The sequence below is a fragment of the Entelurus aequoreus genome, linkage group LG05 (genome assembly GCF_033978785.1).
Source record: "Entelurus aequoreus isolate RoL-2023_Sb linkage group LG05, RoL_Eaeq_v1.1, whole genome shotgun sequence".
NCBI lineage: Eukaryota > Metazoa > Chordata > Actinopteri > Syngnathiformes > Syngnathidae > Entelurus > Entelurus aequoreus.
This window is the reverse complement of record NC_084735.1, coordinates 33,711,940-33,727,883: the sequence shown is the minus strand read 5'-3', so window position 1 is coordinate 33,727,883 and position 15,944 is coordinate 33,711,940. Positions and strand designations below refer to the sequence as shown.

At 39.5% G+C, this 15,944-nt stretch overlaps 1 protein-coding gene across 10 annotated transcripts in view; it reads left to right on the top strand.

Moving 5' to 3' along the window:
* The window catches only part of LOC133650538 (connector enhancer of kinase suppressor of ras 2-like), an 88,640-nt gene that overhangs the window by 43,409 nt on the left and 29,287 nt on the right, over positions 1 to 15,944 (top strand). For 8 of the 10 annotated variants that reach the window (XR_009826236.1, XM_062047891.1, XM_062047885.1 and 5 more), the window contains exons 9-12: positions 2,482 to 2,628; positions 6,062 to 6,195; positions 14,330 to 14,535; positions 14,617 to 14,712. Coding sequence is in view for 9 of the 10 variants with exons in the window: in XM_062047891.1 (XP_061903875.1) it covers positions 2,482 to 2,628; positions 6,062 to 6,195; positions 14,330 to 14,535; positions 14,617 to 14,712 (583 nt within the window). In the remaining variant the exon portion in view is untranslated. The remainder of the gene's footprint in view (positions 1 to 2,481; positions 2,629 to 6,061; positions 6,196 to 14,329; positions 14,536 to 14,616; positions 14,713 to 15,944) is intronic. The other 2 variants (XM_062047889.1, XM_062047892.1) reach the window with 1 other exon arrangement.

Below are 15,944 nucleotides of genomic sequence, written 5' to 3'. Positions count from 1 at the left end.
TTATACGGCGTCGAATAGGTGCTACAAATTGTGGGATCAATTTTTTTTTTTTTTTTTCACTTTTAATGTTTTTTGCAATTTTAATTTTGACAGTACCACACAAGATATGTTTTAATTGCTGATGCGTTTTAATAGATTTTTTTTCCAGAAAATAACCCGTTTTGTACACTGTTGATTTGTTTCAATGCTCAGTAGGGCGTAAATGTGTTCCTGTATAGTATTTCTCCAGCAATGGTCTTATGGTGACATCAATTATGGTATTTTGAGAGGTAATCGTTGATATATATATACAGTAATTAATGTATAGTGAAGACAAGCAGGAAGCATGCAGCAGCATGAAACAACAATAAATAATGTATATTTTTTGTAAGCCAGACATGTCAATACAAACAAACTAAAAATAAGTAATCCTCCAAAGTGTTTTGTGATTAACTTTGAACATTGTGATCACACAACATGAAACTGTCAAATATTTGTCCATGCTTGGCAAAAGACATTAGGGCAACTGTGTGAAATAAATAAGCGGTGATAATGGTTGGCACATAAATGGCTTCAAACATATTGATGTAAATTGTAGCACAAGAGGGAATTGTGTGACATTTGAAAAATGCATTAGTTGTTCTGCAAAAATAGGACAGGAAACAAAAAAATTGGGCATCTTGAGCATTAGGCATTTGACGTTATGGGCAAGCACAGCAAAGTATTTGTGCAAGCTTTGTGTTCTGTATGTGTCTCTTTAACACTCATTCAGTGAAAGGACTTCTCTGCAGTGACTGTCAAGATGTAAAATGGCTGGGAAAGTGACAAAGTAATTGTTTGGTTAGTGCCTAAAAAAGTACACACTTTCCCAGGCTGCTGAAAATACACAACAGACCGAACATACACAAGGAAGAATATTTCACCATAAACTGCAGCTGGCACATTTGGCACACTAAGAAAGATAATTTCACTGGGCAGCATTGTTTTTTTTAATGCCAAACATCATCAAAGGGGGTTAAAGTGTGTTTACAAGGCGTGCAGCTGTTCTTAACTTTGGGGTTTAGTGCGACTTGACAGAACCTTCACAATGATGTCACAGGAGCCGTGTAAGCTGCTCCATGGCCTCAAGTGTTGCATTTAAGGCTGCGGCTCTACTGCACTTCTTACCATCATAATCCAATATTACAACAATCAGCACACAACATGCCAAGTAAAACCCTGACTTACATCAAAGTAAAATGAAGTTCCAATTGCGCAAAGTCTGTATCGGGTGAGGCTGTGCCACGTTCTATCCAGCTGATGACAATGTGGTGAAAATGGTTTTAGTTCCAGTATATGTTTGTATATTGTGTATACAGTGGTACCCCAGTCCAATAGATCTGTTGAAAATCGTAACGTACATAACCCAAGTTTTTTTCCATAAGAAATAATATAAATCTAATTAACCTGTCCCACACACCTTCAAATATAAACACAAAATAAATTTTATAGATACTGATTACATTTTTGCATGAATAAAACAATGTGAAAGACATACTTTCAAGCATGGCAGTGGTAGCGTCATGGTATTTCTGGGTTGCAGTCATTTGACCTCGAGGCACTTTTGGGTTTCAGGTGGAAGGCCATTAGGCTACTGTTTATTTACATGCATCAGTGCATATTTACGTGTATTTGAAAGGTTTAGATAGACAGTCTAAACTTTAGAGGCAAGTTTACAAGCTATCATGAAAAAATAATGAATTGGAATGGAGTGAATTAAACACTCTTTAGAAAAATTATTTCCTAGAGATTTTAACCATTCATCATCGCCAAAGTCGACTGTTCAAGTGACTGCTCGACCGCACTTATTGTACACTCACCTACATGTAATGTAAAAAAGATTGGAGGCACATCATGTCTTTACATATGGAGGGGCCCACAAATAAAGTATTAATCCGTGAAAAACAATGTTGGACTTATTTGTGCATCGATGAGTAACATATTTGAATGACAATAAAAAGTTACGTATTGCTGTGATCGTTACACTAATGAGAAAAATAAAATATTTAGTTTTTCCAGTTGATTTCCTGGTTCGAATATTTTGCTGTCATCTACAATTAATGTCCACAGTTGTTTTAACGGTGTGAAGTTCATATTTTGTCTCATTGTTTAGTTACATTTCCCTGTTGTTCAGCAATGTTTGGTTTCCAACAATATTTAGTGATATCAAGATTCAGTGTGCTGTTGAGCCTATGAGAGATTTATTAATGAGGTTGGAGTAAAAATACATGACTTTCATTCATAGTTACTGCATGCTGTGTGTTCAAATGTTTTAGCATATTGCTCGTATGTCCTCCTTTTGATGGAGTAGCAACCTGACTTAGTTTCCGCCCGCAGTAATTGTTAAGGGAATTGTGTGAAAAAATGGCAAGCGATTCCAAGGAATTGATACACTGGGTACCAGTTCTGAATAAGAACTGTTTTTTGATTCCCGTTCCTAGTCCTGCTATTGTTGTTCGTTAGGTGGGCTGGCAGCTGAAGAACTTGGTAAACTTACTGCGTGGAGACCCAGCGGGTGTCACCCTGACGCTGAAGAAACGCCCACAGAGTACGCTCACCTCCACTCCGGCTCTGCTCAAGAACATGCGGTGGAAACCTTTGGCTTTGCAAGTATGACTACTACAATACTTTCATCCTCCACATACTGTACTGCATCTGTTGGGTGTGCCTCCTTCTTGACTACAAGTGTGTGTCATGTTGGTTTGATGTCAAAAATAAGTGTGCAAAGACAAAAACATGCCATATCAAGCAGCTAATGGCCGTGCTTGAGAATACTTACCTCCACTACCTGCCTGAAGCACAACACGCCACTGATTGGTTGAAGGTTTCTGCAACACTGACACTGCATCTGCTGTCCTACTTTATCCAATAAGGAAAATGTGCCAGAGCCACAATGGGTTCAAATGAGAGTGAAATGTGTGTTAGTGTGGTCCAGTCATTCTTTGAGCACCAGACCAGAGAAAAAGCTTCTATTCTACCCCCTCAAGGCAACGAAAGTGCTACGTTCCTCTGCATCACGTGTCCCTTCTCCACTTAAACCCCATCTGCTCCCCTGCTGGCATTTTGGAAGACGGATAATCAGAAAACGAAAATGTAATGTATTAATTTCTGCAATGTTGCCAATATTAGCAATCACTGCTAAAAAAGTAGACTTCTGCACCTTGTCACTGCTTTTGTGCTTTTGTTTGACTTATACATATAGACACATAGGAGTTAAATACTTAGATTTAGTAGAGATTTCACACAAACATACAGAAATGGACTAATGCAACCTATTTTTAGCAATGCAACATCTTCTAATTAGGGTTGTCACGATACCAGAATTTCAATAGTCGATACCAATACCTATGAATTTCCACTAGTCTCAATACTTATTTGATACTATGGTAAACACAATTGTAAACATTTACTTTTAATTGACCTACTGTGGAGTTAGTAAACAACGAGACAGGAGACGTGAGCGTAGTCGAGGAAGTTTACTAGCTCCAACCTAGCATGTCATACATTCGACAACAACAACGACCTCTCAACCGGAAGCGGAAGAACCTAACTCCCCCTCCGCCTCTTCTCTTAAAGCTACAGTGTCCTCTTAGGTGAATGTCTCTCATTATATGGTTTGGGTCACCACACTACTTCATTTAAAACTGTCAAGTATTTAAGATGATCTTTTTTACACATAATTTAAATAACAGTGTCAACTGCCAAGAGGTAAATATACATTCAAAAATAACAGGAGTGGCCTAAAGCCTACCAGTATATCAAAACAAACAATATTGTGCTTTAATATGCTCATAAATAACAACAACATATTATAATATTAAACTATTTTGCATTCAAAATAGAACAGCAGTGGGATGGAGCCTTCAAGTATATAAAACAAACAATATTGTTGTTAATATTTGAATATTTTGGTAGTGTGACATCATCGAGTAATTAGTAATTAAATAGGCTAATAAAAAGGATACAATTAATTGAAAGACACATATGTGTTTCTTTACTCGTTATTAATATCAGTAATTCAGTCTTTTGTCATTATGTTGTGCTTTGTTAGCACTTTGCACTCTTCCTGAGGTTTTCTGCACGCTGTAATATTGCAAACTGGCTTTTGGTAGCGGATCTACTGCTTCGTGACCGCTTGTATTTGATTACTGAATAAATCTACGATGCAAGATACACCTCTCTTACACTTTTAATATGTACCACTACATGCTAAATTCAGCAACAAAGTTGCTGAAGTGCATTACAGTTCATTCATTCTACTGTATGTCTTGTGGCAAACCAGTATCGATACTTTTGACAACCCTACTCCCAATAATCAGCTGTGAGTTATGCAACACATACGCTACAATTCATACTATATTGTACGCTTTTGCAGTGGTCGACAAAGGCAAACGTGCAGGCATGACCTAATAGTTTACAGTATTATTGATCAAATGATTTTTACGTGTTTAGTAATGACATAAAAAAATACCTTTAAATTTTGCCAACTTTATTGATAGGCAGGTATCCCTCAGGTTTGGTGCCCCTGGTAGCCTGGCTGTTCTTTGAACTTGCAGCATTTCTTTGATTGATTGATAGAAACTTTTATTAGTAGATTGCACAGTACAGTACATATTCCGTACAATTGACCACTAAATGGTAAGACCCGAATAAGTTTTTCAACTTGTTTATGTCGGGGTCCACGTTAATCAATTCATGGTTCTCTCATGTACTGTAGTTACTGTGGGGGCTTCAAGGCCTTTTGGCATTTTTAGCCTTTTCTTTTGCATTGTGTTTTTGATCCAGCATTGGGTGTCTGGTTTTGGATCATTTCTGTTTTTTAAGCATGTGAGCATTCCTGTGTGTTTGCCCCTGTAAGCCAACGTAACGTTTGGTACAATGTATGCTGAATTTACAGTCACTCGCATATTAAAAACATTTGCCATGTTCAGTGTTATATGAAACAATGACATAGGTACTGTATATTGCACTATTTTAAGGGTACCGTCAAATCAACATTGATACATTGTTAGATTGCACAAGAATCATGCCTGTTTCAAGAGGAGCGGGAGGGCATAGAATTTTAGCAAAATGTTGAGCTATTTTTTATGTATTCATATATTTTTACTTGCTTTAAAAGTAATCCAAGCTTATTCTTACCATGGGGCTAACAAAGCAAATTGAAAGCATTAAGTGCATCTCTTTTGGCGTTCACAATGGTTGTTACATGAGCTATAAGGTAGGTTGCAGTTCATGCAGTAGTTTCAGTGTCATAATGGCAAGTGGCCATAAGGGCCCCAAAATAGCAAAGTCTTACGGGTGTCTTCATTGTTCTTCATTGGCTTCTGGCTTCCTGAAGGGTAATTTCACTCCATAATTGAACTTTAGTTCGACAAGCAGACTCAGCAAAAGTTCAGAGACCATAACATCATCGTCACGATGAGTGGCTGCACACGGACTTGTTGGCTACTGAGGGGGCCTGTTGCAGTGTGCAAGGATGGGGGACTTTCGAGGGATTCCGAAGGTGTCTTTGACATTATTTGGGCATTTTCAGTGTAATTTTTGGTCATAGAATCACACATTCGTTGATGCTGTTAAATTTGAATCCATAGCTAGTAGTTGTCAGGGTGCCCCTTTTTTAGCTGGGGGCCATAGGTAATTGCCTAATTTTCCTACACGGTTGCGGCGGGCCTAACAAAAATTCTTTATGAAAAATATCAAAAAATTATCTACCAATTGAGCTGACATTTCAGCACCTTCTAAAAGCAGCTTGTGTCTTTGCAATGCTACCAAGAAAAAAACATATTGGGGTGAATTTCTAATCAAGTCATATGCTTGGCATCAATTATGTTTGAATTATTATTTACAAAGTCCATGTTGTTTGTCCAGATTTTTATTGAGGATGAATAAACCAGCAGAGTTGTACACACCAGTGAGAACAACAGTATCTAAAATATGGAGTGCTGCTCATATCTCCTCAGTCACTCACTCCATGTAACTGTGACTCCCCCTTTTCTCCTTGTCCTCCACACACACACATATGCATACATTCACTCACACACAGCCACTGTTCCCTCAGAGCCCCAGCAGCAGCGTGGCAACACCAACCAGCACTTTAAGCACCCCATCCAGGAGGGGAAGCTGCGCCCTCCAGGACCTTTACATCCCCCCTCCTCCTGCAGAACCCTACACCCCCAGGTAAAGTTATTTTCCAGTTGTGTTGGTGTACCTAATGTTGTGGTCAATGAGTGTATGTTACATTAACAGTAATGCAACAACAGTCATTTGCAGCAGGTGACATGTTCCATTATGGCCATGAATATTGACACTATTGACTCAGTGGTGACACTACGAGACTGGCCTGCGTGTTAGTAGCGAGGGAGGTGATACATGTGACGTGTGCAGGGGAGCAGAGTTTTCAGCAATAAACAAAGCCTTTTGCTGAGTGTGCATGTGTGTAATGTGTGGTGATAATTTGGAAATGAATGCTCATTTAAGGTTTCTTTCTCACACATAACTACTTTGTGAAAACTTGACTTAAGTCTACCAGTGAAAACAATCAAAAAATAGGAAATATTTGTCATAATGTTTGGCATTATTAGGATAACATTGTTATGACAACAGTTCACGGTGGGCTTACTGACATTCTTATTTTCGTGGATTTATTACTACCTCTGCCAAGTGCAAAAAGCAAAGCATTGTGGATTGACTCATTTATTTTCAATTTCCCTGTTACTGTAACCTTGCATTGGTGCCAATTGCAGGGGATGTTACTGACGTCACGTCACGTCCGGCTCACGTCCCGCCCAATGAATACTGGTGATGGTCAAGCGAGCTCTGTTTTCAATGGGTACTAGATGCCATTTTGCCTTTCTCGAAAAAAAAGCCCTAAGCTTGTGTTGTTTTTGGCTGTACTAACCGTTCAAATCGCAGAAAGAATAAACGTTTATTCAGAGTTCCTTGAGAGGTTATCAATCAATCAATCAATCAATCAATGTTTATTTATATAGCCCTAAATCACAAGTGTCTCAAAGGGCTGTACAAGCCACAACGACATCCTCGGTACAGAGCCCACATACGGGCAAGGAAAACTCACCCCAGTGGGACGTCAATGTGAATGACTATGAGAAACCTTGGAGAGGACCGCATATGTGGGTAACCCCCCCCCCCTCTAGGGGAGACCGAAAGCAATGGATGTCGAGTGGGTCTGACATAATATTGTGAAAGTCCAACACATCAGCAAAAGTCCAGTCCATAGTGGGGCCAGCAGGAACCATCCCGAGCGGAGACGGGTCAGCAGCGTAGAGATGTCCCCATCCGATGGACAGGCTAGCGGTCCACCCCGGGTTGGGAGCAGAGTAGAAAAGAAAAGAAAAGAAACGGCAGATCAACAGGTCTAAAAAGGGAGTCTATTTAAAGGCTAGAGTATACAAATGAGTTTTAAGATGAGACTTAAATGCTTCTACTGAGGTAGCATCTCTAACTTTTACCGGGAGGGCATTCCATAGTATTGGAGCCCGAATAGAAAACGCTCTATAGCCCGCAGACTTTTTTTGGGCTCTGGGAATCACTAATAAGCCGGAGTTCTTTGAACGCAGATTTCTTGCCGGGACATATGGTAAAATACAATCGTCAAGATAGGCAGGAGCTTGACCGTGTAGTATTTTATACGTAAGTAGTAGAACCTTAAAGTCGCATCTTAGGTGCACAGGAAGCCAGTGCAAGTGAGCCAGTATAGGCGTAATATGATCAAACTTTCTTGTTTTTGTCAAAAGTCTAGCAGCCGCATTTTGTACCATCTGTAATCTTTTAATGCAAGACATAGGGAGGCCCGAAAATAAAACGTTACAGTAATCGAGACGAGATGTAACGAACGCATGGATAATGATCTCAGCATCGCTTGTGGACAAAATGGAACGAATTTTAGCGATATTACGGAGATGAAAGAAGGCAGTTTTAGTAACACTCTTAATGTGTGACTCAAACGAGAGAGTTGGGTCGAAGATAATACCCAGATTCTTTACCGAGTCGCCTTGTTTAATTGTTTGGTTGTCAAATGTTAAGGTGGTATTATTAAATAGATGTCGGTGTTGAGCAGGACCGATAATCAGCATTTCCGTTTTCTTAGCGTTGAGTTGCAAAAAGTTAGCGGACATCCATTGTTTAATTTCATTAAGACACGCCTCCAGCTGACTACAATCCGGCGTGTTGGTCAGCTTTAGGGGCATGTAGAGTTGAGTGTCATCAGCATAACAGTGAAAGCTAACACCGTATTTGCGTATGATGTCACCTAGCGGCAGCATGTAAATACTAAAGAGTGCAGGGCCAAGAACCGAACCCTGGGGAACTCCGCACGTTACCTTAACATAGTCCGAGGTCACATTGTTATGGGAGACACACTGCATCCTGTCAGTAAGATAAGAGTTAAACCAAGACAAGGCTAAGTCTGACATCCCAATACGCGTTTTGATACGCTCTAATAAAATATTATGATCAACAGTATCGAAAGCGGCGCTAAGATCAAGAAGCAGCAACATAGATGACGCATCAGAATCCATCGTTAGCAATAGATCATTAGTCATTTTTGCGAGGGCTGTCTCCGTAGAGTGATTTGCCCTGAAACCGGATTGAAAAGGTTCACAGAGATTGTTAGACGCTAAGTGTTCATTTAGCTGCTGTGCGACAATTTTTTCGAGGATTTTCGAGATAAACGGAAGGTGGGACACCGGCCGGTAGTTTACCATGAGGTCAGGATCGAGGTTAGGTCTTTTGAGTAGAGGATGAATAACCGCTTTTTTGAATGCTAGGGGAACAGTGCCAGAGGAAAGTGATAAGTTTATAATATTTAACACTGATTGACCTAATAATACAAAAAGCTCCTTGATAAGTTTCCCAGGAATTGGGTCAAGTAAACATGTTGTTTGTTTTGTCCCATTTACACATTTTAACAATTCCTCCAATGTTATTTCATCAAAGAGAGAGAAACTATTTTGGAGGGCAGTGTCCGTCGTATATACAGTCGTATCTGTGTTAATAGAACCCAGTTGTAGCTGAGATGCATTGTCTTTAATCTCTTTTCTAATGACTTCAATTTTCTTATTAAAGAAATTCATAAAGTCATCTGCTGAGTGGGTGGAGCTACTGGGAGGAGTCCCTTGTTGGGTTAGCGATGCTACTGTACTAAACAAAAATTTAGGATCATTTTTGTTGAGGTGGATGAGATTTGAGTAATATTTAGCTTTAGCTGAGGTAAGCATGCGTTTATAAGTTATTAAACTATCACTCCATGCTTGATGGAAAACCTCAAGTTAGTCGCACGTCATTTGCGTTCCAGCTTTCTACATGATAATTTCTGGGCTTTAGTTTCTTCTGTAAACCATGGGGTACGCCTTTTAGGGGCCCTTTTTAGCTTTAGCGGTGCTACACTATCAATGGTGTCGCGCAGGGCGTCGTTAAAGTTGTTAGTGAGGTTATCAATAGAGCCCACATAATTTGGGAATGGTGCCATTACCGAAGGCAGTAGGCCAGCAAGAGTCGTTGTTGTGGCAGCATTAATGTTGCGGCTACTATAGTAGTTATTATTATTATTATTAATTTGTTGACAATGAGTCAGAACTTCGAATTTTATAAGGTAATGATTGGACATTACTTTAGTGTACGGGAGTATCGTAACTTTAGAGGTGGTGACACCCCTGACAAGCACTAGATCTATCGTATTACCGTTGCGATGCGTGGGTTCATTTATTATTTGTGTAAGACCACAGCTATCAATTATAGTCTGGAGCGCCACGCATGGAGGGTCCGATGGGGTATTCATATGGATATTAAAGTCCCCCATTATGATTATATTGTCGGCGTGCGTCACTAGATCAGCAACAAACTCTGAGAATTCACTGATGAAGTCCGAATAGGGCCCAGGGGGGCGGTAGATAACAACCAGGTGGAGAGGCAGCAGTGTGACAAACCTCATAGTGAGCACCTCAAACGAGCTATATTTATTATTTAGGTTAGGTGTAAAATTATAGTTTTCATTGTATATTAGTGCGACACCCCCTCCCCTTTTAAGAGGACGGGCAACATGTGCATTCGTATAGTTAGGAGGAGATGCCTCATTTAGCGCAAAAAAATCGTCTGGTTTGAGCCAGGTCTCGGCGAGACCAACGACGTCAAGTTTGTTGTCTCTAATGACCTCATTAACTTATAACGTTTTGGAAGATAATGATCTTATGTTTAAAAAGCCCATATTATAGGTAGTGGGCTGTTTTGAGGATTGTTTGTTGAAATTATCCGAAGTAGCAATATTAATAATGTTGCGTTTATTATGCGTAGTGCACTTTAAATAGTTTCGACCATATCTAGGAATTGATACGACGGGAATTTTCAGATTGTTTGCTTGATGCTGCGATAAACTGAACGCATCATAGTTAGCCACCTCAGTACAATGTGTGACTGCCTCTGACACGGTCACAAAAGAAAAAATATTATGTGAGTTGTGTTTTATTCTAAGAGAATTGCTATGTGTGCAGGGATTATCCAGCCTGGCGCCAGCTAGTTCTAGTTTAAATGACTTCTTACCCGGACGCTCCACGCTTCTTTGATGATTAGCTTTTCCCTTTGTTGTTAGCCCCGCTCGGCATCCCCGCTTCTGCTTCCGCTCACACCGCTTACGTCGCCTCCATTGACGGTCCCCGCTAGTACTTGACTCCGCTGCTACAAAGGCCGCTCGATGTAGCCCGCGAAGTATTCCCATGCTAGCGAGGAGGGCCACCGTACATGCATCTTTCAGTCTATAACGACCCGATCCATCCACATCCAAAATTGTCTGTCGGTCGTATGTGATCACAGAGTGTTCACGCTTTGAGCCAGCCATGAAATTGACAGAAATGATGGGTGTTTTTTGCCAAATCGCTCTACACTCCCAAGAGCGTCTTCAAGCTGCTGCATTTCAATGCGCCGCCATTTTGCCAACCTGTGAGCCAGTATAGGCGTAATATGATCAAACTTTCTTGTTTTTGTCAAAAGTCTAGCAGCCGCATTTTGTACCAACTGTAATCTTTTAATGCTAGACATAGGGAGGCCCGAAAATAAAACGTTACAGTAATAGAGACGAGATGTAACGAACGCATGGATAATGATCTCAGCATCGCTTGTGGACAAAATGGAACGAATTTTAGCGATATTACGGAGATGAAAGAAGGCCGTTTTAGTAACACTCTTAATGTGTGACTCAAACGAGAGAGTTGGGTCGAAGATAATACCCAGATTCTTTACCGAGTCGCCTTGTTTAATTGTTTGGTTGTCAAATGTTAAGGTGGTATTATTAAATAGATGTCGGTGTTGAGCAGGACCGATAATCAGCATTTCCGTTTTCTTAGCGTTGAGTTGCAAAAAGTTAGCGGACATCCATTGTTTAATTTCATTAAGACACGTTATCAAAAAAGGCAGAAAAGCGTAAGATTTGTGTAAACAACAACAAGAAAAGCATGCAGCAAACACTCCAATCCAGGGAGCAGAGTCGAAGAATGCAGTGATCACTTTGTTGAAGGTTTGTTTGATATACTTTTAACGGTTATTGCACCTGGGGATAGGTTGATTGGTAACACTTAATTGGCCCTAGTGTGTGAATGTGAGTGTGAATGTTGTCTGTCGATCTGTGTTGGCCCTGTGATGAGGTGGCGACTTGTCCAGGGTGTACCCCGCCTTCCGCCCGAATGCAGCTTAGATAGGCTCCGGCACCCCCCGCGACCCCGAAAGGGACAAGCGGTAGAAAATGGATGGATGGTTGGGTTATTATTTCCTATGTAATTATTGTCTTGATATTATTTGTATTTCTTAAACACATGTCATATCATAAATGAAGCTTTCAGCACATACACAATGTTGAAATCTGTAGTTATATTTTGATAAAGACGGGAGAAAACACACTACTCATAAACGGTGCGTGCAACAGCTACAAGCATGGTAGTAGACGTGAAGTTATATCATGAAATGCAACCTTACCCGAACAAAAACTATGCATATTTATCCATGGTACATTTTTAGACTACTTTATACCTGCATTATCCTTTCCATCTTTACCCTTTCCAACCTTTGTAACTGAGCTACTGTGTGGAACAATTTCCCATGTGAATCAATAAAGTTTGTCTAAGTCAAAGTCTAAGGGAGAGTCTCGGTACCAATTTCTTTGAGCCAGCCACACATAAAGAAGTTGTAGACCTCCATGCTTTTCCAAATGTTCATCTGTTTTGTCGTGTAGAATAGCGTCTGGAGCACAATCTTTTGATATGTCTGGGAAAGCGAGCGACGTATAATCCTTGATATCACTTTACAAATCTTTATTTGATAAAGTATAGGGATGGATGTATTCCATTGCATAGTTTGATATTTTGCTCATATCTGCTTTTTGCAGGAAGATTTAAGCCTCTTTTGTAGATAGTTTGTGCGTTGCTTGCTGTACAACAGCCATCTTTGGTCGACAAACCAGCTATTGGGGATTGTCATCCACAAAAGGCCGCTGTTGTGAAAAAAACTTTTCTTTATGTGTGTGGCAGTAGCCAGCCACTTTGTAATTCTCTTTACTGCAACCTACTGCACAGGAGGGGAAAAGCTCACTATTTTTAGACAGACATGTAGTGTTTTTGTTTTTTAATGTAAAAGTTAATAATAATGACAATATCATAAGTATGTTATTGTTTTTAACTTTTGAAAAATTACCAAATTACCAATATCGTTGAAATGTCGAATTTGTATGTGTTTGAATTAGTCTCTCAAAGAGGCAAAATTTAAGTAAAATGTGTTTTGAATTATTGAGATATTTACAATACTAATATTATACTGTAATTCGAAGGCTATAGAGCACACCCAAATAATGTATAGGCCGCACCAATCTATTTTTTGGATACATATACATATAAAGTATATAGATATTGGTCACACACGTCTACAAGCCACAGACAGGTGCACACATTGAAACATTCACACACTTCACCCTTGCTCCTGATGGGTCTTGGTTAGCGCCTTGCATGGCAGCTCCTGCCATCAGTGTGTGAATGTGTGTGTGAATGGGTGAATATAGAAATAGTGTCAAAGCGCTTTGAGTTCCTTAAAAAAAAAAAAGCTAGAAAAGCGCTATACAAGTACAACCCATTTACCATTACCATTTACATTAAATATTTACAAAGGTGGTTGTGTTCGACATTTTAAAAAAAGACAGTGACTGTAACACGGCATACAGTAGCCTACCGGAGAGGTTGTTGAGCGCTGTCTTTGTCCTGAAACCGCTGAAGTCGTCTTTTTAGGCGCGGTGGTGCAGCCTTTCGGGGCCCCTTTACTGGTGGCAGAGTTCCGTTTTGTGCGCCAGCTCTGTTTCCTTTTTCGATGGCGGGGTCGATCGTCTTTGGCTTTGGTGCTGGGTTGTTTACATTTTGTTATGTCTTCTTCATGATGAGGGAAAGTCCTTAACACACTAAATGGCAGACTGACTGATTGTGTGAATGTGTTTGATTTAATGTTAACCTTTTCATTTGTACACCTTGACCCGTTTGGCAATTTCGTTGGTTTGATGTGACAAGGTTAAAATTATTGGCAAAATGTTAATAAGCTTGTGAACCCATAAAAAACCATAAATTAGCCGCAGCAATGTACGAAGCGCACGGTTCGAAACGTGGGAAAAAAGTAGCGTCCAGAAATAATGGTATACGTAGGGATGCGACTCTTACAACAATTCACGATTTGATTCCGATTCTTGCAGTGACGATTTGATTCAGAATCGATTCTCGATTTAACATGCTTTCCAATTCAAACCGATTCTCGCGATATATTATTTTGTATAAAAATGATAATAAAACTTTTTTAAAACAGGTTACAGGTTACAAAATCTCCTCTTTTATGCAAGACGTACTTCCAGGGAGTAACCACAGAGTCTGCCTAAAACACATCTTTTTTAAAATTGATTGTTGAAAATAATGAATCGATTTAGAATCGGAATAAATAAAAATCACGATTCAGATGTGGATCTATTTTTTTTAGCACCCCTAGTACTTTGCCTGTTTTTATGTCGTAAATGTTTTGTATTGTAAAATAAAACAAATCACCAAAGTAAATATCATTAACATTTTGAATTTGCATGTGTTTTAATTAGTCCCTCAAGGTGGCAAAATATAAGTAAAATATATTTAGAATTTTTGAAATGTTTACAATACTTTTATACTTACAGTAATATACTTTACATGTGTTTTTTTTACATTGATCCCTTAAATACCAACATTTTTTTCTGTTTAAACATCCTTTATTGTTGATTTGTAGTCCAATGATGCTGCTTTTTCCGCCACAGAGATGACAAAGGGAGTCTGAAGGGCGATGAATCTCAGTCCGACCACATCCACGCCGCCAAGCGCTCCGAGTCGCCCAACTCCTACCTGGACCAGGAGTGTCGGCGTCAATTCCCTCTGGTGGAGGATGATTCCATACTGTATTGTTACGAGTACGACCAGAATCAGGAGGTGCCGTCTGTCCGCAGGGGGAGCACGCCCACCTACAGTAAGACTGAGAATCGACATGGCATCATGTTTTGGGGATGTCTGCTGCGATGTATTGATCTGCCTTGTTTCGTGACCCCAGACAGGCTGCGGCCCATCTCCATGCCGCTGGAATACAACTGGGCCGGAGAAGAGGAGGAGGATGTGGCCAAGCTGAAGAGAGCAAGCAGGAGAGGAGGTGGGTGGGAATAAAGGGGAAGGCGGGGGTGACAGCGAGGAGCTGATGTGAGTGGGAGGAGATCTCTTGATATCATCACCCATTTTCACATCTCACAGCAGAAGGATGAGCTGGTTTTTTAGATGCGCTAACTCGCCGGATATCATTTCCTGCCTCTATCCTCTCTGTATGTTCACCATCCATCGCTGCCCGCTCTCCCCTTCTTTGCTATCTTCCTCGCTCTCAGTTTTGCTGTTGCTCCGGCATCTGTCACATATTATCACATTATTTTCACATTTTGTCAGTAGAAAGGTGGCAAAGAGACTGATGTGCTTTATTTTAGTCTCAAAGACAAACTTTGCGTCCTCTGGGGATGATGCTGACGTCTGGTTTCCCTTCAGGCTTCTCAGAAAAATTGATAGTGTTATATTTATCTCTAAGAGACGCTATTACCAGCTTTGCCTGACAACAATGTTCCTTTGAAACAAATACATGTGCGCTCACAGGTCACAACATTAGCTTTATCTAATGAGAATCAATGCAAACTGTAGCTTTTCCTTTTTTTTTTTTTTTACAGTGATTTATCTACCTATATTCACTTTGCTTGACATTTAATAAAAAATTGCATTTTGCTGGAAACCCAATAGAAATGGATAATTTACTCATTTCTACGCCTTAAGGAAAGACGGCTTAAAGTCAGGAAAATGATAAACAAAGAATATACAAATTAGAAACGACAATATATTGTTTAGAAACATTAATTAACTTTGTAAAGACGTAATGCATTGTACTTTGGAACAAAACTACATTTTGGTGCAGATCCAAATACATTCTTAAACTGAAGATTTTCTTTACCCATGCCAATGCAAAAATCATCAAATAAAGTCATTTATTGGCAATAAATACAATAATAAAAAATAAGACTTAAATAAGGGCCCTACGACGAGGTGCTGACTTGTCCAAGGTGTACACTGCCTTCAGCCCGAGTGCAGCTGGGATAGTGATATTGATGCAAAATAATATTTGAATGAAGAAAGGAAAATACCAAATTTATTATGATAAAAATTAACAAAATATGAATTACATTAAATTAAATAAAAAGATTACAGAAACAGTCAAATTAATACATACATTAATATGACAGGGGTAAGAAACTGAAATATTGTATAATGTATAAGCAATGCCTGATATAAGTTAAGCCAAAATGTTAATACATTATTATTATTATTATTATTATTATTATATTACAAAGT